Below are 25,099 nucleotides of genomic sequence, written 5' to 3' on the forward strand. Positions count from 1 at the left end.
CTGCTGATTCCAAAAGTTTCCATCACAGAAATGTGAGGAAAAGGCGTGATTTCAGAGAAACTCCAGCTGCATAATTACTGATTTTCCATTTTTAAAGGGAATCCCCTTCTTCATTAATCTTGTCTTTTTTACTCACTTTACCACATTGAACACAAGAGTGTCTTCCTGGGCCGGAGAACTATTGCTTTAGATTTACAAGCAATTTTATAAATGATGTGTGAAACATTTTTATATGTGCAGGATTTACCTAATTGATGAAGAATATTCTTTTTTTTGTTTTTTAGGGATTAGAGTTGTTAGCAATGCTGGTGGAACAAATCCGCATGCGTGTGCTGCTGCTCTTCAAGAGATACTGAAGAAGGCTGACCTGGATATGAAAATAGCTGTTGTGACAGGAGATGATCTAATGGCAGAAGTGAGTACTGGTAAATATCAAGGGATCTGACATAGCCAAAACATGACAATATTATGCTATATTAAACGTCCTACTACATAAAGAAATGTTCATTGTGAAATGTATTGTAGCTGATGGTAATTGTGATGTACAGGCATATGTTGTTTCTGTCAGTTGTAAAGACCTGTAAAGTAAATCAGTTTTTACTTCTTAGGTCTTTACATCTAGAGTAACTTTACATCACATGTTATAACAAGGAGAGGGCGCTCTCCAAAACGCGTTGGTATTTTTTGTTGCCAGCAATAAATCCTTTCACCACCTGTGGAGTGTTGTGGTTGTTTATGCCGAAATGCACACAAACTAGTTAGTTGAGAAATGTAGAAAGCTGGCTCTGTATATACTATATCAAAATGAGATATAGGCCCTCATTACAACCCTGGCGGTCGGTGATAAAGTGGCGGTAATACCGCCAACAGGCCGGCAGTAACACAAATGGAATTATGGCCACGGCAGAAACAGACAGCCACTTTAACTCACTGACCGCCACAGCGGTATCAACAAGCACCACGGTGGTAACTGCCAACAGCCAGGCAGAAGACAATGTACCGCCCACTGTATTACGACAGGCCTATCCGCCACCTTTTCTGGGGCGGTACCAACGACATCAAAAGCACGGCAGAAACACCGCACAGAAGTCAAATGGCTCACCTCTGGAGACGCAGGGAACAACCACGATGCCATGGAGCCCGAGTTGCACATATTTCCGATGCTCGTCTACCTCTTCCTGCATTATGAGCAGCAACGCCAGTGAAGACGACCATGGTGAGTACTGATGCTTAGCACACAAGAGAGGGGGGAGGAAAAAGAGAGTGACAAACACACGCAACACCCCCAACACCATACCCACAATCAGATGCACAAACATTACATATCCACCCCGTACCTCTCAGGAATAATGCAAGGACAAAATGATTGGAAGAAAGTGAGTGTAATACAATAAAAAAACATGAATAAGTGCATCAAAATACAAACGTATATACATATTTACAAATGGAGGGACACTGCCCAATCCTTAATGTCCGTGGGCCACGGGACCACAACACATAGGCCAAGGCCCCACCTCACTCCTGCAACAACACGGAGAGAACACAGCAGGGGCATCAGCCGGAAGATGGTACAACACCACTGCCCTCTGCGCTGGTCCTGGGGAGTGCAAGGCCACAGTCCTTCTAGTGGGTGGCTTGCCCACTGCTTGGTCCTGGGGAGTGCAAGGCCACAGTCTCTCTAGTGGATGGCTTCTCCACTGCTTGGTCCTGGGGAGTGCAAGGCCACAGTCTCTCTACTGGGTGGTTTGCCCACTGCTTGGTCCTGGGGAGTGTAAGGCCACAGTCTCTGTAGTGGATGGCTTCTCCACTACTTGGTCCTGGGGAGTGCAAGGCCACAGTCTCTCTAGTGGATGGCGTCTTCCACTGGTTCTGGAGGGTGCATTGTGCCCAGTGTGCTTCATCCTGGGAAGGATGGTGTGAGTGGATGGCTTCTCCACTGGTTCTGGAGGGGGCATTGTGCCCAGTGTGCTTCATCCTGGGAAGGATGGGGTGAGTGGATGGCTTCTTGCACTGGTTCTGGAGGGGGCATTGTGCCCAGTGTGCTTCATCCTGGGAAGGATGGGGTGAGTGGATGGTTTCTTGCACTGGTTCTGGAGGGGGCATTTTGCCCAGTGTTCTTCATCCTAGGAAGGATGGGGTGAGTTGATGGCTTCTCCACTGGTTCTGGAGGGGGCATTGTGCCCAGTGTGCTTCATCCTGGGAAGGATGGGGTGAGTGGATGGCTTCTTCCACTGGTTCTGGAGGGGGCCTTGTGCCCAGGGTGCTTTATGCTGGGAAGGATGGGGTGAGTGGATGGCTTCTTTCCCTGGTTCTGGAGGGGGCATTGTGCCCTGTGATGCAGATCTTGGGGAGTGCAAGGTCACAGTCTCTCACTTGGGTGCCAGACTCACAGGATTTCCAGGGGCCAGGGCGCACAACAGCCCATGGATGCAGGACTACACACTGTCTGCCAGCGGTGACGGCTGCTCAGTGGTGGCGGTGCTGGTGTCTGGGTGGGCAGTGGTGGGGGGAGGCTCCAGCCCATCCCCTGCAGCCTCGGACGGCTGCCCACTGGGGCTGCTGCTGCTGGCAGTGGTGCTGGTGCCGGTGCTGGCAGTGGTGGGGGGAGGCTCCAGCCCATCCCCTGCCGCCTCAGACAGCTGCCCACTGGGGCTGCTGCTGCTGGCAGTGGTGCTGGTGGCTGTGCTGGCAGTGGTGCTGGTGGCGGTGCTGGGGGGAGGCTCCAGCCCATCCCCTGCAGCCTCAGATAGCTGCCCACTGGGGCTGCTGCTGCTGGCAGTAGTGCTGGTGGCAGTGCTGGAAGTGGTGGGGGGAGGCTCCAGCCTTTTTCCTGCAGCCTCGGATGGCTGAACCACAATGGTTGGTGGTGGGGGGACTCTGAATGAGTCCCAGCACCAGGCCTCCTGTCCTTCCTGCCTGCTGGTGCAGGCCCCTTGCCCTTCCTGTCAGCAGCCAGGGATTGCCCCTTGCCCTTCCCTCCTGCAGCTGGTGGGGCCTCCTTGCCCTTCCTAGACGCTGCTGGTGGTGCCTCCTTGCCCTTCCCTGTCGCAGCTGGTGGTGCCTGCTTGCCCTTCCTTGATGCACCTGGTACAGGCACCCTGTCAGTGTTGCTGCCTGGTGCCCTGGACCCTCTCCCACCTGCAGTAGCTGTCAACACTACTGTGGCCGTGGACTGGGTGGCTGAGGTGCTCACCTGGGTTCTGACCACCCTGGCCCGACGTGAAGGATTGGGGGGGGGGGAGGGGTTGTATGAGGTGTCTGTCTGCTGTGTTTGGGTGCAGGTGAATGGGCTGGATGCTGTTGTGAGGTGAATGGCTGTTGGGTGTCTGAGTGCTTGCATTTGTGTACTTTGGGAGGAGGGGGGACAGACACAGTGAGAGAGGACACAGTGGACGTGTGCATGGATGTGGGGGTGGGGACTGCCAGTGAGGGGCGTGCAGTGATAGGCGTGATGGTGGTAGTGGATGAGGATGTAGTGCATGCAGGTGTGAGTGTAGACGCTACTGGGAGGGAGGTGGATGAGGAGGAGGAGGGGGACACAGTGGATGTAGGTATGTCTGCATCTGGATGGTGTTAGTGTGATGATGTGTGGTGCTTGTGTTTGCCTATGCCACTCTTGTGTGTTGTCCTGGGTGCATGCTGGTCTGCCTGTGTGCTTGGGATAGGTTGGGGTTGAGGGGAATGGGATTGGGCAGAGGAAGTTGAAGGGGGGAGGCTAGAAAAAGGGACAATGGCTGTCATCAGGGAGGAGGCCAGAGCCTGGATTGATCTCTGTTGGGCTGCCATGCCAGAGTGAGTGCCCTCCAGAAATGCATTTGTTAGTTGCAAATGGGCTGCCAGCCCCTGGATGGCATTCACTATGGTTGACTGCCCCACAGAGATGGATCGCAGGAGGTCAATAGCCTCCTCACTCAAGGCAGCAAGGCTAACTGTGGCAGGGCCTGAGGTGCATAGGGCGAAGGAGATGCCCACCCTCTTGGGTGAGCGGGCACGGGAAACACGCTGAGGGGCTGCTGGGAGGGCGTTGCTCGTATGGGGGTTGCGGCTGTACCTGTAATTGGGGTGGGCACAGAGGTGTCCGCCACCACCAGGTAGCTTCCTTCTGAGGAGATATCACTGTCCGAACTGTCTCCGCCGTGGTGCTCCCCTCGCCCTCCGTCCCACTGGTGCTCTCATCTTCATTGGATTCAGCCTCCTGGGCCCTGTGGGATCCAGCTCTCCCCATCGCCGGTGCCGTTGCTCCTCCGCCAGAAGATGCTAATGCACATAAGGACAGGGTGACAAAACAAAAAGAGGGGGGGGAGACAAAGGGTACCCTTGGTCAATGGCAGCAACAACACCACTGTTGGCGTACACGACACACACACACACACACACACAGGGAACAGCCCTATGCACTAGGAAATGCACTAACAGTCACAGTGCTAGTCACCAGCCCATGGACAGCGATACCTAACACCAATTGCAGCATACCTGAGACCCACAGACCCCTGCCCAGTAGTGGATGCCTACTAGCTTGGTTGGAGGAGGTGTACATCAGACCCTGCCCAACATGAGCCCTACCCTGCAATGTCCGGCCTGGCCTTGGGGCACCCACAGGCCCACATCCCCCACCCGATGCCACCCCACCACGTGCAGGTAGTACACTGGGGCACTACACTCACCCCCTTGTGGCTGCTGTGATGCCCCCAAGCGCCCATCCAGCTCCGGATAGGCCATTGCAAGTATGCGGGCCATCAGGGTGGTTAGGGTTCGACGGGCACCCCTCCCTCGTTGGGAGGCCATTCCCAGCAGGGCTTCTGCTGTCTTCCGTGCCCACTGTCTCAGGTCTTCCCACCGTTTGCTACAGTGGGGTCTCAGCCTGCCATAGACCCCCAGGGTCCGCACTTCCTTGGCGATGGCACGCCATATACCCTTTTTTTGATGGGCGCTGACCTGCAGAGAAATACACATAGGAAAAGGAATCAGTCAGACCGTCCTGCCTGTTACACTCATGGCCCACCATAGCCCTCACATCCCCTTACGCACAGATATTGCCCACCATACATGCAGCACGCTGCCCAGGGCCCTTCCACCAACTCCCCCTACACGAAGCCCTCACACACAGCACTCCATGCATTCATGCCCCATGCATCGTGCTCACAGTGTACTCACCTGTTGGTCTGGAGGCCCATACAGCATTCGGTACTGGAGTTTGACCCTATCCACCAGTCTCTCCAACTCCACAGCGGTGAAGGCAGGGGCCCTTTTCCCAGTGACACGAGCCATGGTCGGTTCCAGACACAGGTCACAGCAGCACTTGCAGTGTAGGTCCTCTCCTGTTGAAGGTAAGGTAGCAAGTGAGTGAACAGATAGAAACATTGGCCACTGTAACCCATAGGCCCTAAAGGTATCCAATGAGGAGTTGCATGGCGGTTCTCGACCGCCTCCCGCAACGGCGCACAACGTCAGCGGAATTACCTCATTTCTACATGTCCCTCCATACAGGACAGGCGGACTCCATTTTTTGGGGGGGGCAGGCCATGGCACCTAACTGCGTCACAGTACACATAGGCACCATTTGGGCCTATCCAACAATATACAGTTACAGTCACAACATGCAATGCAGTGTAGTGTTTGTAAATATGGAATACTGACCAGCTGCTCACCGTTTGCCCCCTAGATTGCATCCGCTGCTGATGAATAGGTGATGGAGGCATCCCCCGTGTACAGGCCCCTGGTGGACTTGGCAACAATGGAGGACAGGCACATTATCCTCACCTATAGACTGGACAGGGCCACAATCACAGAGCTGTGTGCCCAATTGGAGCCTGACCTGATATCTGCTATCCGTCACCCCACCGGTATCCCCCCTCTTGTGCAAGTGCTATCAGTGCTCCATTTCCTGGCGACTGGCTCCTTCCAAGTGACAGTGGGCGCGGCAGCAGGAATGTCTCAGCCATTGTTCTCAATAGTGCTGACCAGAGTGTTGCCTGCCCTGATTAAACACATGCACAGCTACATCGTTTTCCCCCAGGTGGAGGATTTGGCCACAGTGAAAGCTGACTTCTGTGCAATGGGACATATCCTCAACATAATTGGGGCAATAGATGGTACACATCCCCCCCCCCGGAGAAATTTTCTGAACAGGTGTTCAGAAATCAAAAGAGCTTTGATGTGCCTGGCAGACCAGTACATCTCCCATGTCAATGCAGAGTATCCTGGGTCTGTGCATGATGCCTTTATCCTGAGGAATAGCAGCATACCAAATGTGATGGCTCAACTCCAGAGGCACCGGGTGTAGCTAATAGGTGACCCCTGGTTCCCACCCATTAGGTGTTGGTGTATGGTTATGGTGTGGGCCCTAAGGGTTAGTGTGTGTCTAACAGTTGTCCCTCGATATTTGCAGGTGACTCTGGTTACCCCAACCTCTCATGGCTACTGACCCCTGTGAGGAATCCCAGGACAAGGGCAGAAGAACGTTACAATGAGGCACATGGGCGAACAAGAAGAATAATTGAAAGGACATTCGGCCTCCTGAAGGCCAGGTTTTGTTGCCTCCATCTAACAGGTGGATCCCTGTACTACTCACCCAAGAAGGTCTGCCAGATCATCGTGGCATGCTGTATGTTGCATAACCTTGTCTTACGTCGCCAGGTGCCTTTTCTGCAGGAGGATGAGGCTTGAGATGGGCATGTGGCAGCAGTGGACTATGTGGGCAGTGAAGATGAGGAGGTAGAGGATAAGGTTGAGGACTAATATATATTGTAGAACAAAATGATCTAAGAGTTGCTGGGTGGCGCACTCCACTGCCGGTGCCCAGTGACAGAGAGGACCAATGTCGAAATATATAAAATACCAAGAATTTTCACCGCACTCCACGAAGTATCAATAACGTGTATTTTATTTTTAGTGACAACCACCAACGCGTTTCAACTCCCCAAGGAGTGAACAAGACTCCTTGGGGAGTTGAAACGCGTTGGTGGTTCTCACTAAAAATAAAATACGCATTATTGATACTTCGTGGAGTGCGGTGAAAATTCTTGGTATTATATATATATATCACAGTTTATATAGGAAGACATTTTTTTGTTTTGCTAAAAAAAAATTTATCCTTGTCAGCTCCTTCCTCGGACGTTTCAGCGTGATCTGTCAATCAGGGGCCGAGAAAAGGGTGTAGTGTCCCAAAACATTGTTTCTTACGTTAATTTCCCCATAAAATTTTGGGAAGCGATACAGAAAAAATTACTGAAAAGAATTACAGCAAATTTCACAAAATGGTAGACCATTACTCAGAAAGCATGAGTTTAATTGGTCTAAATCATTTCAACTGTTTTTAAGAAATGTGTGTGTAAACTATAATGATATCTGCACAGTTGGTCTGCAGGATTCCTGGAGTACAGCCAGGTTAAAAAAAAAAAAAAGAAAAAAGAAATCCAATGTATTTTTCCGTCAGTTGTAACACAGTACTGCAAAAAATCATAAGACACCTAGAAAAACGCAGGGTGGGTGTCCATGGGATTGGGTACCCGAAGGCACTGCACGGTATGGGGGTGGCTGTCCACAGGGTATTAGGCATAAGGCCTGGCCTATGGCTAGGCCTGAAGCATATCTCAATTCATGCATCGCCTTTGGCCATGTATAGCAGTGTGTTGCCCACCTGCAGGGGGCTAGGTGCAGTACCTAGCTGCAGCCAACCCCATCCCACACACAGCTTTTGGCAGCTCATGGTCAGAGGTGTAGGATGCAGGCCCTGTTGCCAACCCCACACTGCTGACAACATTTAGCCATGCACGGTGGGGGTAGTCTGGTGTTGATGCCCGTGGAGGGTAGGCCAAGCCCTGTGGTGAACTCCACATTTTGCACAGCCTAAAGCTATTTCCAGTTAGGAAGCTTGGTGAAGATGATAAAGCAGAAATTCAATGAAAAAAATAAAGCTTAACGTGATGTTATAGTTAGGTATGGTAATAAGATCTTTCTTTATGTTGAAAACTCCTCAGAACTTCACCGAAAAGAACAAAGGTCAAGGAGACATTACTTTCGGGTAAGGTAAAAAGATTTTAGCTTATGCTTATAAACCCTAGGAATTCAGTGAAAAAATAAATGTTCAAGTGACATTATAGTTAGGGGTTGTATTGCTTAAAAAAACTAACTTTTAAGAAATAAAAAAAAACACTGAAATGCACCAATTATAGTTTACTGAGTTCATTAAAACTTTGCGTCCCCTGCCATGCTTATGAAATCACATATTACATCACTCATGACATATTAAATGACCTCGTTGATGATACTATTGATGACTTCTCAAATGATGTAATTGATTATATCACTGATCACATCACTAATGACATCATCCAAGCTACTGTACCTCAAATAGGAACAGTGTAGTGCTGGAGACTAATCTCATTCAGTATACAAAAAGTATATGATGCAGTCTTTAGCTACCAGTGAAGTTTTAAATGCAAGGTAGAGAATGAAAGCAACTAGTGTGAGTTACAGATGTACTTTTTAAATAGGTTGGGCCTTAATTCACCAAAAATATAATCCCTAAAAATCTCTTATTGCCCATTAACACTGCCATTCTTTGAACTCTACAAGCCCCTTGATATCACTTAACGCTACTCTTACCCTTAAAAACCCTCTGATACCACTGAACGCTACCCACCCCGGAACCTAAAAACCTTTATCACTAGATAACCCCTTAAAACAGCCAATCACTGAACCCTGCAAACCCTTTACTATCACTTAACACTGCCCTTAACTGATCCTTAGAAAAGTCCCTTGCCACTTAAACTATACCTATATATGAAATACATTTTTAACCATGGTAAAATGTATTTATATTTAGAAATAATGAATATTGATATTTTATTTATATATGTATTTTAAATAATCTTTCAAAATGTAATAAGTAAAATAACAAATATTTGAATTTTCAAATTACATTTTTGTTCAAATTAACATTACATAGTCATATATTTGTTCACACACACACACACATATATATATAAGTAAATATATAGAAACATATGTCTGTGTGTGCACACAAGCATATGCATATACATATTTAGTGTTAGGAAACTTAAATACCTAAAATGTAACCTAGTAGTGTGGCTGTTGCAGTAAATGTTCAATTAAAAACATATGGTGCCCTAAAATGAAGCTACATATTTTGCAACCCACACTAGAGAGGCGAGGAGCAAGATGTAGGGTAGGCATTGGTATGCCAGAGTATAGGACCAGGACCACAGGTGTTTGGTCCTTACAATATAGAAACTTGTTCAACTAAGGAGCAGCTATAAATTAACTTGTTTAAGAGGAAAAAGTCTGGGGTGGAGCTGCTCTGCTTTTCGAAGATGCAAGTGCATTCAAAATTCTATTAATAAGAACTATGTCAAAGGGTATTGTGGATACATAGAAAAGGAAACGCAGGATTACAATAAAAGAAACAAAAATCATGTTGCAGGATAAAGCTGTTTATTCGTTTCCATTTCTTGAGTCATGAAATTGCTGCCATTTCCTTATAAATTGTTTGAGGTTACCAAGTCTTCACATCTTCCGGGGTCAGGTACACCTTTCCCCACATGCGTGCACCTACAAAACATCAACTTTCGCAGTGACACTGTCCAACAAACTATATACCCAGGCATTACTTTGCTAACGAATCTGCAAATACATTTAGTTGTATAACATAAGCACATATGTATTCCTGATTGGGTCTTGCATCATATGAATTGTGTACATTGCTTTATAGTGGTACTTTCAGGGTTATTACCTGTCCTTTTAAATGAATGCCATTGTGGGTACCTTGATTAATGAGTCTTTTTTAAAGCTGTTTACGTTAAACACTGTGGCTCTAGTATACCACCCGGATCTCAGACACACCACTGTGAAGGTGATTACATACAGTATGGATAAGCTCTGTCAGATGTGGGCTCATGACCACGATATCTATTCTATTTCTTAGAACATAGACAGCTTACATAAAAATGTAAACATTTTTTGCAATGTCCACACAGTCCGTTAAGCAGAAACACAATGTCATTGCTTTTATTTTAGTAGCCCATACATGCAAGTTTGCCCACAGTTGTCAAGAGGCTGCTAAGTGCATTTATGACATTGAAACCAGTGGCTTTAAAGCTGCTCTGAAATTCATGGTTTAATAATGTATATCCACCACTTCACAAGGCCTCTTCTCTTAGGAAGTAGCAATCTCATGGACCAATACATTCTCCCACGTGCAAGTTAGCCATTATTTTATGTTTTGCTTAAACATGATGGTACGTATCACTCGGACATCTGAACGTTATGCTTTTAGAACAGATCAAACTAGCTCACAGGTTGCAGACCAGGTATAAGCCAAATATCCACTGTACTTTGCTGATGCCCTATTTACTATTTTGCTGCATGCTGCACTGCAAACCTGACCTCTAGGAGCAAAACGCTAGGCTGTGGTAGATAGCGTTTTATGCAACATATTCAGAATTTGTCCCAAACTTTGGGATCCCTAGACCCTCTGGCATTACAAAGCTAGTCAACATACCAATTAGAGAAAGACAACCTGGTGAACTGTAACCCACAAACCACTTGAGCATTACTTGAGTATATTGCGCTCTGGGCAATGGTCACTTCCTTGAGACTCACAAGGTTACTTGTTGTTAGTAAATTCCAAATGACCTTTAATTTCACCATGAAAAGACACACTCAAGAATATAATTTTAAGATGTTTACTAAAATAAAATCACATTCTAGTGCATATAATATTTATAGTTGTGACAGAATAGTGACAACAATAGCAGCTAATAAACAAATAACAAGAAAGAATTGCAACATTATAACAGTAATTTAGGATTTCCCTGCGTTTGTTTACCCACCCATTCCTTCTTTCTTCTAGTTAAATTAACTTAACACCATAGGGAGCTTGTATAAGTTTATTTGGATGCCTTGCTTTTCACCTACATATCTTAATTGAACAATGGAGGTGCTGGTCCATATACAACGATTTAGGGTATGAGCAAGCCAATAAGCCCCATCTGGTAGCTTTGAGGACTCTGCTCGTGGCCTTCGAGAAGGTGTTTGTAGCTCCTGTCTGCGTGAACCCAGTCTGTCAGCCCTCAGCTCTCTGGAGGTCTGATGAGTGCTCTTTCCCTAATTGTTGTTTATATTTAGCTAAAATACTGTTTTCAGATGGTTTTGTAAAGTATGGGTCTTTTGTAGAATGTTATGAAAAACAACACTCAACATACACTTTCACCCATTTCTGCTTATATGAAACATTGTTAATCGTTTGAATTACAAACATCACAAAATATGAAACCTTGTGGATGGTTTTAACTATATTTATAAAGATAATCACATTGTGCTGAAGCTAAAATTCGATAATGTGTTCCAGCAGTACTAAATGCATTATTCTTTCATGATTGAAAAATGTGTACTCAAATGAAAAGATGAAATGCCGTTGAGAATATAGAAGGAGACAAAATGTGAAGATTCCATCATGGTCTCCTTTGCTTTTTTACATTTGCTTTTGGAGGTGTGTCAAGTTTAGCTGCTTCTTCCCTTCATTTGCTGACTTGAATGCTTTTTTAGTATTGATTGGTGCAGCTGCTTGTTGTTGTTGGTCTTCAGTTGATGCTGTCACCGTACCCTTTCGTGCACTAGTGCCTGCTACCAATTGCGAGCTTTTTAGAATGCTGTGGCTGCTGCTTTTTTTTTTATTCTACAGGTTGTGTTTGTAAACACCCTTCCTCTTGTTCCAGCCTCATGTTTGCCTGACATCGATGTGCACTGTCTTTCGTCATTAATTTTTCTTTGGAATGTTCAATCTTGGTCTTATCATTGATGTTGGCTCATTGGAACGAATTCAGTGCATTTTGCTTTCACCGTCGCTTCTGGCAGCCAATGTGTCCTCCAATGCCTCCAACTCAACACTGTCCATTTCTTCATTGGCCTGCTTCATGGACTGTCCCCTGACAACTGCCAGCACTTTTAGGGGGTTCCCCCAATATAGTATCCTCTACAGCATATGTTCTCAGAGTTTGTTCACATGTTTCACAAGATCCTTGACTGGATCCGCCCATTACAGATTTTGCAGTGCAGTGGTAATGTACTTGTTAACTCGCAGCCTCCTTTGTACAACATCCATATTTTCTTCATTTGTTCTTCTGAATGTCCCCAGTACTATGTGACAACTGTTTTACACGGATTCTTCCGTTCTTCAGTTCAGAGCAGTCGCTTTCACTTACATCTGCAGCCTGTAAGTCGAAAGGAAATGCTTTTACCTGTGAGAAACCACAAATTTGTAGTTGCCCATGATCCATCACAAATCTCTCACTTAGGGTGTCTAGGTTCCTTCTCTATTCCAGCTTCTAGGCTGCCATTGTTGTTTTCACTTTCCTATTGTTTCTAATGAAACATATTTTGTTTCTGCATAATTTTTGTTCCGTAAATGCAGTTTTCTTTAGTTTTATTGCATTTAACTCAATATGCGTTTTTCTTTCTATACCAACTGGTTTAGTAATGTCAAGTTCTTTGTTTTCTGTTGTATTGTTGTTTTGGTGGTGTTGCACATGTACTGCACGCATTTGTCTGAGGAAAGACTACTTAAACCAAGCTCCAGTAGTAAGCCAGGGATTCCTGACAGAAACTAGTTTATTATTCAGGGATTAGAGTGTTTGGGCCTTGTTTGAGATAAGACTAGCAAACCTTTCTCATAACTTAATCTGATTTCTTAACCCCTTAGCTGCTGGGCCTTTTCCCCCCCAGTGCTGAGCCCTTTTTTGGCTATTTGGGGTAGTTCGCGCTTAGGGCTTCATAACTTTTTGTCCACATAAGCTAACCACGCCAAATTTGCGTCCTTTTTTTCCAACATCCTAGGGATTCTAATGGTACCCAGAGTTTATGGTTTACCCTGGAGGAGACCAAGAAAATAGCCAAAATACAGTGAAAATTTAGTTTTTTCCAAAAAAATGGGAAAAAAGGGCCGCCGAAGAAGGCTTGTGGTTTTTTCCCTGAAAATGCCATCAACAAAGGGTTTCTGGTGCTGAAATCACTATCTCCCCACCTTTCAGGAACGGGCAGACTTGAATCAGAAAACCACATTTTCCAACACAAATTTGGCATTTTACTGGGACATACCCCATTTTTACTATTTTTGGTGCTTTCAACCTCCTTCCAGTTAGTGACAGGAATGGGTGTGACACCAATGCTGGATCCCGGAAAGCTAAACATTTCTGAAAACTAGACAAAATTCTGAATTCAGCAAGGGGTCATTTGTGTAGATCCTACAAGGTTTTCCTACAGAAAATAACAGCTGAAATAAAAAAATATTGAAATTGAGCTGAAAACAACAGCCATTTTTCTTTATGTTTTACTCTGTAACTTTTTCCTGCGATGTCAGATTTCTGAAAGCAATATACCGTTTTGTCTGCTGGACTCTTCTGGTTGCGGGGATATAAAGGGCTTATAGGTTCATCAAGAACCCTAGGTACCCAGAGCCAATAAATGAGGTGCACCCTGCAGTTGGTTTTCATTCTATACTGGGTATACAGCAATTCATTTGCTGAAATATGAGGAGTGAAAAAGAGGTATCAAGAAAACCTTTGCATTTCCAAAATGGGATCAAGATAAGGTTTTGAGGAGCAGTGGTTATTTGCACATCTTTGAATTCCGAGGTGCCCATACTAGCATGTGAATTGCAGGGCATTTCTCAAATAGACGTCTTTTTTACACACTCTCTTATATTTGGAAGGAAAAAATGTAGAGAAAGATAAGGGGCAATAACACTTGTTTTGCTATTCTATGTTCCCCCAAGTCTCCCGAAAAAAATGATACCTCACTTGTGTGGGTAGGCCTAGCGCCCGCGACAGGAAATGCCCCAAAACACAACGTGGACACATCCCATTTTTTCACAAAATACAGAGCTGTTTTTTTGCAAAGTGCCTACCTGTGGATTATGGCCTCTAGCTCAGCCGGCACATAGGGAAACCTACCAAACCTGTACATTTTTGAAAACTAGAGACCTAGGGGAATCCAAGATGGGGTGACTCGCGGGGCTCTGACCAGGTTCTGTTACCCAGAATCCTTTGCAAACCTCAAAAAGTGGCTAAAAAAACAAGTTTTCCTCACATTTCGGTGACAGAAAGTTCTGGAATCGGAGAGGAGCCTCAAATTTCCTTCCACCCAGCGTCCCCCCAAGTCTCCCGATAAAAATGATACCTCACTTGTGTGGGTAGGCCTAGCGCCCGCAACAGGAAATGCCCCAAAACACAACGTGGACACATCACAGAAAACAGAGCTGTTTTTTGCAAAGTGCCTACCTGTAGATTTTGGCCTCTAGCTCAGCCGGCACCTAGGGAAACCTACCAAACCTGTACATTTTTGAAAACTAGAGACCTAGGGGAATCCAAGATGGGGTGACTCGCGGGGCTCTGACCAGGTTCTGTTACCCAGAATCCTTTGCAAACCTCAAAAAGTGTCTAAAAAAACAAGTTTTCCTCACATTTCGGTGACAGAAAGTTCTGGAATCGGAGAGGAGCCTCAAATTTCCTTCCACCCAGCGTCCCCCCAAGTCTCCCGATAAAAATTATACCTCACTTGTGTGGGTAGGCCTAGCGCCCGCAACAGGAAATGCCCCAAAACACAACGTGGACACATCACAGAAAACAGAGCTGTTTTTTGCAAAGTGCCTACCTGTAGATTTTGGCCTCTAGCTCAGCCGGCACCTAGGGAAACCTACCAAACCTGTACATTTTTGAAAACTAGAGACCTAGGGGAATCCAAGATGGGGTGACTCGCGGGGCTCTGACCAGGTTCTGTTACCCAGAATCCTTTGCAAACCTCAAAAAGTGGCTAAAAAAACAAGTTTTCCTCACATTTCGGTGACAGAAAGTTCTGGAATCGGAGAGGAGCCTCAAATTTCCTTCCACCCAGCGTCCCCCCAAGTCTCCCGATAAAAATGATACCTCACTTGTGTGGGTAGGCCTAGCGCCCGCGACAGGAAATGCCCCAAAACACAACGTGGACACATCACAGAAAACAGAGCTGTTTTTTGCAAAGTGCCTACCTGTAGATTTTGGCCTCTAGCTCAGCCGGCACCTAGGGAAACCTACCAAACCTGTACATTTTTGAAAACTAGAGACCTAGGGGAATCCAAGATGGGGTGACTCGCGGGGCTCTGACCAGGTTCTGTTACCCAGAATCCTTTGCAAACCTCAAAAAGTGGCTAAAAAAACAAGTTTTCCTCACATTTCGGTGACAGAAAGTTCTGGAATCGGAGAGGAGCCTCAAATTTCCTTCCACGCAGCGTCCCCCCAAGTCTCCCGATAAAAATGATACCTCACTTGTGTGGGTAGGCCTAGCGCCCGCGACAGGAAATGCCCCAAAACACAACGTGGACACATCACAGAAAACAGAGCTGTTTTTTGCAAAGTGCCTACCTGTAGATTTTGGCCTCTAGCTCAGCCGGCACCTAGGGAAACCTACCAAACCTGTACATTTTTGAAAACTAGAGACCTAGGGGAATCCAAGATGGGGTGACTCGCGGGGCTCTGACCAGGTTCTGTTACCCAGAATCCTTTGCAAACCTCAAAAAGTGGCTAAAAAAACAAGTTTTCCTCACATTTCGGTGACAGAAAGTTCTGGAATCGGAGAGGAGCCTCAAATTTCCTTCCACGCAGCGTCCCCCCAAGTCTCCCGATAAAAATGATACCTCACTTGTGTGGGTAGGCCTAGCGCCCGCGACAGGAAATGCCCCAAAACACAACGTGGACACATCACAGAAAACAGAGCTGTTTTTTGCAAAGTGCCTACCTGTAGATTTTGGCCTCTAGCTCAGCCGGCACCTAGGGAAACCTACCAAACCTGTACATTTTTGAAAACTAGAGACCTAGGGGAATCCAAGATGGGGTGACTCGCGGGGCTCTGACCAGGTTCTGTTACCCAGAATCCTTTGCAAACCTCAAAAAGTGGCTAAAAAAACAAGTTTTCCTCACATTTCGGTGACAGAAAGTTCTGGAATCGGAGAGGAGCCTCAAATTTCCTTCCACGCAGCGTCCCCCCAAGTCTCCCGATAAAAATGATACCTCACTTGTGTGGGTAGGCCTAGCGCACGCGACAGGAAATGCCCCAAAACACAACGTGGACACATCACAGAAAACAGAGCTGTTTTTTGCAAAGTGCCTACCTGTAGATTTTGGCCTCTAGCTCAGCCGGCACCTAGGGAAACCTACCAAACCTGTACATTTCTGAAAACTAGAGACCTAGGGGAATCCAAGATGGGGTGACTCGCGGGGCTCGGACCAGGTTCTGTTACCCAGAATCCTTTGCAAACCTCAAAAAGTGGCTAAAAAAACAAGTTTTCCTCACATTTCGGTGACAGAAAGTTCTGGAATCGGAGAGGAGCCTCAAATTTCCTTCCACCCAGCGTCCCCCCAAGTCTCCCGATAAAAATGATACCTCACTTGTGTGGGTAGGCCTGGTGCCTGCGACAGGAATAGATCACACAACGGTCAATGTTGGTCCTTACGTGAGGCAGCTGTTGACCCTGGGGTGATCCATTCCTGACACAGACACTAGGTGTAGGCACTCAAGTGGGGTAGTGTTTTTATCAGGACAGGTGAGGAGTCACTGGGTGGTAGGAATATTGTGGATCCCAGCATATTCCTGTAGTTTGTGTGACAGAAATGCGAGAAACATTTAGTTTTTTTTCAACATTTCAGCTTTGCAGGGTATTCTGGGTAAGAAAACTTTGGGGAAGCCACACAAGTCACACCTCTGTGGACTCCCCCGAATGTCTAGTTTCCAGAAATGTTTGGGTTTAGTGTGTTTCTCTATATGGCCGCCGAATCCAGGACCAAAAACACAGGTGCCTGCCTTACAAAACCAGTTTGTTTTGCCATGGATAATTTTGATGTCTCCACAATATGATTTGGGTGGTGGAATTTGGGGCTGAACTAAATTGGGGAGCTCCCAAGAGAGCACTCTCTCTCTGCTTGCCGCCACATTCACCTGCTCTCTGGGTTGACCTAACCCACTATTACCCAGTTGCACAAACAGCTTGCGAAGGGACAGCAGGACTGTCCTCATCACCTCCCTCATAATGTACTGGAAGAGGAGTTATCGAATGGGACTCCTCTGACTGAAAAATCACTCCCAGAGTCTGCACCATTGTCCTATCCCTCAGATGCTGTCTCAGTATCTGATGTCTCAGTTTCTGATCCTATGTCAGAGCGGTCCTCTATAACCCGAGTGTAGGCAGCAGTCATCCATCAAGATGCCATCTCTGCTATTGGCTAAACTGTTGCTCTAAAACACTAGCCTACGTAGACAGTCACAAAATCGATGGTGTGTGAGATACGTGCAACAGTAGAGGCCACCTTACCTGCGCTTCTTCCCTCAATCAGCACGTACTTTCAAGACACTCAAAAAACACCTTGTCACATACCATTCGTCACAGTCTTTAGCACCTCCTGCGCCCAGTCCAACAATCATTATTGGTGCTCCCACTCCCTCCTCCTCGGATTCCCTCATTACCACCCAGCAAAAGTGCCCTTCATCTCTCCATAGACTTTGCTAATGTACTCAGCTATTTACATAAAATACAGATTTGCTCTTTGCAGTAGGCATATAAACCTTCTGCGCTTCTTTATGGCACTAAAACTGCCACTAGACAAGTCGGACCCTTTTCCCCCCAGGGAAACCACACACATATTGACAAAAGTGATATATATATGACCGCCAATCACCTGAAACTCAACTCAAGCAAAACCGAAATAATCCTCTTTGGCCCACACAAAAACACCTGGGACCCCTCATGGTGGCCCACCACGCTAGGCCCTGCACCCACCCCCGCCAACCACGCACGCAACCTCAGCATCATCCTAGACTCCTCCCTCTCGATGACCCAACAAATCAACGCTCTCACCTCCTCATGCTTCAACACACTCCGTATACTGAAAAACATTCAAATGGATCCCCACAGAGACCAGAAAAACTGTCACTCACGCACACATCAGCAGCAGGCTTGATTACGGAAACGCCCTCTACGCCGGCACCACTCTAAAACTCAAGCGCAAACTACACGCATCTAGAACTCAGCAGCACGACTCATCCTCGACCTCCGCCGACACGAACACATCTCTCCACACCTCAAATCCCTCCACTGGCTCCCCATTGACAAAAGGATCACCTTCAAGATCCTCATCCTCGCACACAAATCACTCCACAACACAGGCCCTGCCTACCTCAACGAGAGTCACCTTCCACACCCCCACACGAAACGTCCGCTCAGCTGACCTCTCTCTCGCCTCTGTCCCCCGCATCAAACACACCACCACCGGGGGCAGATCCTTCTCCTACCTTGCACCCAAAACCTGGAACGCCCTCACAACCCACCTTCGCAAGACCCAAAACCTACTTCTTTTCAGGAAGGGCCTCAAAACCTGGCTTTTCGAACAGTGAACCTCCCAGCCCCTTTCCCTCCCCCCGCCCCTCCCCAAGCGCCTTGAGACCCTCACAGGTGAGTAGCACACTTTATAAATCTCTTTGGTATATATAGATCTACCTCTATATATATATATATATCTATGTACATAGATATATCTATAGATATATCCATGTACATATATATATCTATCTACATAGATATATAAATATAGATCTATATATAGATCTATTTTTTTTAGTTGTTGTATAGTTTCCTTGGGGGCCAAAATGGCCCCCAGGGAAACCCTACAACATCTAAAAAAAAAATTGCCCCCACAGGGGGTCACCCTGCCGACGGGCGACCCCCTGTCATTTTTTATTTTTTTTTCATTATTTAAAAAAAAAAAAAAAAACAATCCCCTGGGGGGGGGGGCGCGATCGCGCCCCCCCCCCCCCCCAGGGGGCACCTACCTTTTTTTATTTTTATTAATTATGCCCCCGGGGGGGGGGGCGGCCCGTTTTCCGAGGGGGCCGCCCCCCCAAAGTGAAATCCCTGGCGTCTAGTGGTGTTTCCTGGCCCCCGATCGCAGCTGTGCTGCGATCGGGGGCCAGGAAACACTTTGAGAAGGCCTCGTAAGAAAGGGGAGACTCTCCCCCTCTCTTACGAGGCCTTCTCAAACTGTTTCTGGCCCCCGATCGCAGCACAGCTGCGATCGGGGGCCAGAAACAGTTTGAGAAGGCCTCGTAAGAAAGGGGAGAGTCTCCCCTTTCTTACGAGGCCTTCCTGAAAGTGTTTCCTGGCCCCCCGATCGCAGCTGTGCTGCGATCGGGGGGCCAGGAAACCTGAAAGTGTTTCCTGGCCCCCGATCGCAGCACAGCTGCGACCGGGGGGCCAGGAAACACTTTCAGGAAGGCCTCGTAAGAAAGGGGAGTGTCTCCCCTTTCTTACGAGGCCTTCCTGAAAGTGTTTCCTGGCCCCCGATCGCAGCTGTGCTGCGATCGGGGGCCAGGAAACACTTTCAGGAAGGCCTTGTAAGAAAGGGGAGACACTCCCCTTTCTTACGAGGCCTTCCCGAACGTGAGAAAGGCCGTTTTCCCCATCAAAGCAGGAAGCGGCCGCAAGGCTGCTTCCTGCTTTGATGGGGAAAACACCTTTGCAACGTCAGCGCGCCGCGAGGCGCGCTGACGTCACAAAGGGGCGGGTGGGGGGGCGGGGGGAGACACGGAAGCTTCCGTGTCTCCCGGGGGGGGTTTAAAAAAAAAAATAAATCCTCGGGTGCGACGCACCCGAGGATTTATTGATACCCTTCCTGGTGTCGGCCACTGGTCGTGACCCGCACCAGGGAGGGTGTGTGGGCGTCGGCCAGTGGCCGACGCCCGCACCTATCAGGTTAACGACTACACTTCAGGATTTATCCTCAATATGTAAAATCTGTTGACATCTTGAGAGTGTAACTTTAGATTATAAAGTGCCATCAAAACCAAATTTCCAACTACTATTAAAGTGGGCTAAAAAGACTAGTAGTAAAGTTAAATTCTAATTACCTGTAAACAGTCCTCCAGTTGGGGAACATGAAATGCTTTGCTTGAGCTTACCTCAATGCTTTCCAAGTACATAAACATTTCTACCTGTTATGACACTTCATTAATGCTTTTTGGCAAAGTGGATTTTTGTCTGTTACTTCCAAACGTGGAAAGCAGAGAGCAAATTTTAAAAATATGCAAAGTGGAGCATTTGGGTATCTATAGGTCATTTTGCAAGTTTTCTTATTCAGAAGAACGGCCTCGCTGGAGTCGAGCTCTACAGGAGGTCTGGGTTAAGTAATGGTTTAGGATAGATTTCTTTTCCTTGGAGATTACTGGGTTGGTGTACCACAGATGCAATAGGAGTGCATCCACACTGCTGGGACGGTAATTGCCATAATCATTTTTCGGTTTGAAGAATTGTGTGATAATTTTTCTGTCGTAGGCCAGTTTTTCCACCACAGGTAACTACATCACACAGCTGAAAAATTGTGGGGACTGAAGACTGGGTATTTTATGGCAGTCAGGCCTCATCAACTGTAGTTGACTGCCGCACCCTTTAAAATACACTACTTGACACACTCAAATGAGAGAATGTGTGCTTTCTCTTTCCCGTAGGCTAACACTCCTATTTCACACAGTAGTTCATTTAAATAGCTGTCCTGGAGTTGGCACTTGTAAAGACGCTCTGTATTTATACACTGTAGCATTGAGCTAAATCTTGGGTTTTGTGATTTAAGTCCTAGAATATTTCAGGCTAACACTTCCTTCCTCGCTTTTGCGATAGCGCACTCTCTAAGCAGTAGATCAGTAAGCTGGAATTTGATGTTGCACAACAACTGTGGTTATCGAAATTAATGACGTTTATTCAATGTATTAAAAGAGTATACTAAACCAGGACAACGGAAAGCTGTTTCACAATCAGATATGTAGTACTTGCATTAACCTGATCTTGATCATAGATGTTTTGAACTTTTCTACAGAAAGATGCTCTGAAAAAAGCGGGCACCACCGACTTAGACAGTGGGAGGCCATTTCCAGAAACCATTAACAGCATGAATGCATACTTGGGGTGAGTATCGAGACTAACCTCATGAGACAGAATATTTAATCTTGAAAATGGTTCTTGATGTCTTGCATATCAGATATATTAAGGTTTTTAGTTAGTATTTAAAAACAGTAGTGTGATTTATGAAAACAATATTGTTGCTCTTTTGTGTGAAAGAACTAGCGTCTAAGACAGGGCAGTGCACAAACCCACAAAGTCAGTGATAATAGTCATCTGCATTAGTGCAGGTGTTTTGGCCTAATCCGCTTAGCCAAGGATGGTGTACTTTTGTGGGTGGGACTGCTCAACTTGATCTTTTTTGTTTCGGCCTAAAAAAACAGGACTCTTGTAATATTAGTTATGGCACCTTGGGAGCAAGGGCCTCATAATGAGGGTGGCGGGCCGACCGTCAGTCCACCAGCCCTGTGGAATGGAGACCCCCGCAGAGCTGGCAGTCTCCCTTCCGGGCTGATAACAAGGTGTCGTCTGGGCTGATGGCGAAACCTGTGAAATCAGAGGTTTCCGCCAGTCAGTCCAGTGGAAACCTTGTGGCGGAATTGACCTCAGCTCCTCATGGAGCTGAGACCAATGTCATTGCACAGAGGGTGCTCTCAGCAGACGGTGTGCATTCCAAGGGTGCTAAGCAGGGTGCCCCTGCACTACGGATGACATGGTCGTGGTCAGTGCAGGGGCCCTCCTCAGCGCCGCCGTGGCTGACCATGACTCTGACCGCTGCCACCCCACCAGGAACCAAGCTCATGGTGGTGGCAGTGGTCCCCAAGCAGTCCAATGGCCATGGTGGTAATTTGGTGGTCAGACCGTCTGGAGTGCGGCGGTCCAACCGCAAGGCTGGCGGTCTCAAGACTACCAGCCTTGTAATGAGGCCCCAAGTCTACCTCCTCCCACCTTAAACTGAAGGACACAAGATAGAGTTCATCCTTAACTTTTGTGCACCTTAAGAAGGCCATTGAATACAACACGTTTTAGAACTAAGCCGTTCCACTTTAAAGGCTGGTGCAAACAGTCCAGCAGGTCATCACCATCCTTCAACTGCAGTGCATTCTAAAAGGAGATGAGGGATAATCATGAGACCATGTCTGTGCATTGATATGTGCACTAAGCTAGCATCAGGTGCAAGGTTTTATCGATTTCAGTCTACCAGATCTGATACAGTAATGGGCCACAGTGCTTGGGACCTAGAATCACTGCATTCATCGCAGTGCAGGTCCTCCGGGGTGCAAATGCAAAGAACCCCTGTGGCAGCTAGATTGGGGCTAGGGCATCTTATGATGTTATGTTAATTTTATTTCTTAAGCACATGTTCACTAAGGCTTCATGGTGCTAGAAGGTACGATGAATTACACAAAACTTAAGTTGCTAACAGTGGAAAGCTTGTTTAAACAAACAAAATGCAAGTCCTTTTGGAATTTCAGAAGAGAATTGTGGGAACATAAAACAAAAGGAAGCAGGTTCTAATCCCTAGCAGCAGCATAGGAGGTTTTGCCTCCAGAACATGGCATCTGGATCTTCAGTGTCACAAGGTAGAACTTGTCAGAACACCAAAGCTCATGAACAAATGAATACATATAAACTTTCTTGGCCCTGAAAAGAGGGGAAGTCCTTAGGAACTATTGTGGGGGACTTAAATAACATGCTTTGAGCCATCGGCAACCAACGCAAATCATATAAGATGGATATGAAATGGGCTTTCTGGATAGTTGGTTGGAGACATCCCTGCATTTTGTGTTCCTTGCAGACAGACACTTTAAAAGCCTCTTTGGTAGTGTCAGGTAGTTGGCTTTAGCATGGTACAGACAATATTGTACCAAGTAAGTCACAACCTCAGCCCTGGAGAGGCATTGGGGGTGAAGGGAAGAACCTTCCTCAAACTCTTTAGAAGCCAGAAGCAAGTTGAAACAACTTTGGACACCTCGGGATCCAACAACAGACTAGTATCAATTATTGTTAGACCTGACATTCTTGGTGTGGTATGCCCCAAGCCGTTTTGTTTTCCCTTCATGATTTTTGCTAAACTTGTTGGCATTGAGATTTATGAACTTTCCCTCTGCTGCCCCATGCAAGGTGCTGTCTTTTTTTAACATGGTATAATTAGCATACACCCAATTGGCACATTTATTTACATTCAAGTCCCCAGTTAATGGGACAACCTGTACCTTAGGCCTACAAATTACATATTACAAGTAGGCTGCAACACTCTTTGTGCAATCCATTAAGGTAGCACTGTAAAGCATGTTGCAGGCCTGCCGCTGCAATCTGTAGTGCAGTTTTAACTGCCAATTCCCTAGCAAAATAAACCGTTTACCAGGCCTGATCCTTCCTTTTTAATACTTATAAGTCACTCCTAAGTTAGGCCCTTAACACCCCTAAAGCAGTTTGCATGTTTTTTTTTAAAGTAAGGCATGTGTGCTTATGTTTTGCACGTCCTGGCAGGGAAAAACTCATAAAATCGTTTTTCACTGATACAAGGCGATCTCTCCCATAGATTAACATTGGGATACCTTTTTACACTTAATAAGAGTTAACTTCAGTTTTGGAACAGATGGTGTAGGAAAGTACCATCTTGCCTGGCATGTTACCCCCATATTTCACTGTATATATGTTGTTTTAGTGTATGTGTCACTGGGACCCTGCCAGGCAGGGCCCCAGTGCTCATAGGTGTGCCCTGCATGTGTTCCCTGTGTGATGACTAACTGTCTCACTGAGGCTCTGCTAATCAGAACCTCAGTGGTTATGCTCTCTCTGCTTTCCAAATTGTCACTAACAGGCTAGTGACTAATTTCACCAATTCACATTGGCATACTGGAACACCCTTATAATTCCCTAGTATATGGTACTGAGGTACCCAGGGTATTGGGGTTCCAGGAGATCCCTATGGGCTGCAGCATTTCTTTTGCCACCCATAGGGAGATCTGACTATTCTTACACAGGCCTGCCATTGCAGCCTGAGTGAAATAACGTCCACATTATTTCACAGCCATTTACCACTGCGCTTAAGTAACTTATAAGTCACCTATATGTCTAACCTTCACCTGGTGAAGGTTGGGTGCAAAGTTACTTAGTGTGTGGGCACCCTGGCACTAGCCAAGGTGCCCCCACATTGTTCAGGGCAAATTCCCCAGACTTTGTGAGTGCGGGGACACCATTTCATGCGTGCACTATACATAGGTCACTACCTATGTATAGCGTCACAATGGTAACTCCGAACATGGCCATGTAACATGTCTAAGATCATGGAATCGTCACCCCAATGCCATTCTGACATTGGGGAGACAATTCCATGATCCCCCAGGTCTCTAGCACAGAACCTGTGTAGTGCCAAACTGCCTTTCCGGGGTCTCCACTGCAGCTGCTGCTGCTGCTGCTGCTGCTGCCAACCCCTCAGACAGGTTTCTGCCCTCCTGGGGTCCAGGCAGCCCTGGCCCAGGAAGGCAGAACAAAGGATTTCCTCTGAGAGAGGGTGTGACACCCTCTCCCTTTGGAAATAGGCTCCCTCAGCCTCTGGAAATGCTTTGATGGGCACAGATGCTGCCCATTTCTGCATAAGCCCGTCTACACCGGTTTAGGGATCCCTCAGCCCTGCTCTGGCGCGAAACTGGACAAAGGAAAGGGGAGTGACCACTCCCCTGACCTGCACCTCCCAGGGGAGGTGCCCAGAGCTCCTCCAGTGTGCCCCAGACCTCTGCCATCTTGGAAACAGAGGTGTTTCTGGCACACTGGACTGCTCTGAGTGCCCAGTGCCATCAGGTGACGTCAGAGACTCCTTCTGATAGGCTCTTACCCTTCCTCCTTGCCTATCCTCCTTCCTAGGTAGCCAAACCTCCTTTTCTGGCTATTTAGGGTCTCTGCTTTGGGGAATTCTTCAGATAACGAATGCAAGAGCTCACCAGAGTTCCTCTGCATCTCCCTCTTCACCTTCTGCCAAAGGATCGACTGCTGACTGCTCAGGACGCCTGCAAAACCGCAACAAAGTAGCCAGACAACTACTAGCAACCTTGTATCGCTTCATCCTGCCGGCTTTCTCGACTGTTTCCAGGTGGTGTATGCTCTGGGTGTAGCCTGCCTCCTCTCTGCACCAGGAGCTCTGAAGAAATTTCCCGTGGGTCG

At 46.9% G+C, this 25,099-nt stretch overlaps 1 protein-coding gene across 1 annotated transcript in view; it reads left to right on the forward strand.

Annotated features, from left to right (window-relative positions):
* LOC138303648 (uncharacterized) overlaps positions 1 to 25,099 on the forward strand; it is a 670,623-nt gene that overhangs the window by 73,650 nt on the left and 571,874 nt on the right. The window contains exons 4-5 of the mRNA XM_069242952.1: positions 285 to 415; positions 20,910 to 20,998. Of these exons, the coding sequence (XP_069099053.1) occupies positions 285 to 415; positions 20,910 to 20,998 (220 nt within the window). The remainder of the gene's footprint in view (positions 1 to 284; positions 416 to 20,909; positions 20,999 to 25,099) is intronic.

This window comes from Pleurodeles waltl, chromosome 1_2 (genome assembly GCF_031143425.1).
Source record: "Pleurodeles waltl isolate 20211129_DDA chromosome 1_2, aPleWal1.hap1.20221129, whole genome shotgun sequence".
Classification (NCBI taxonomy): Eukaryota; Metazoa; Chordata; class Amphibia; order Caudata; family Salamandridae; genus Pleurodeles; species Pleurodeles waltl.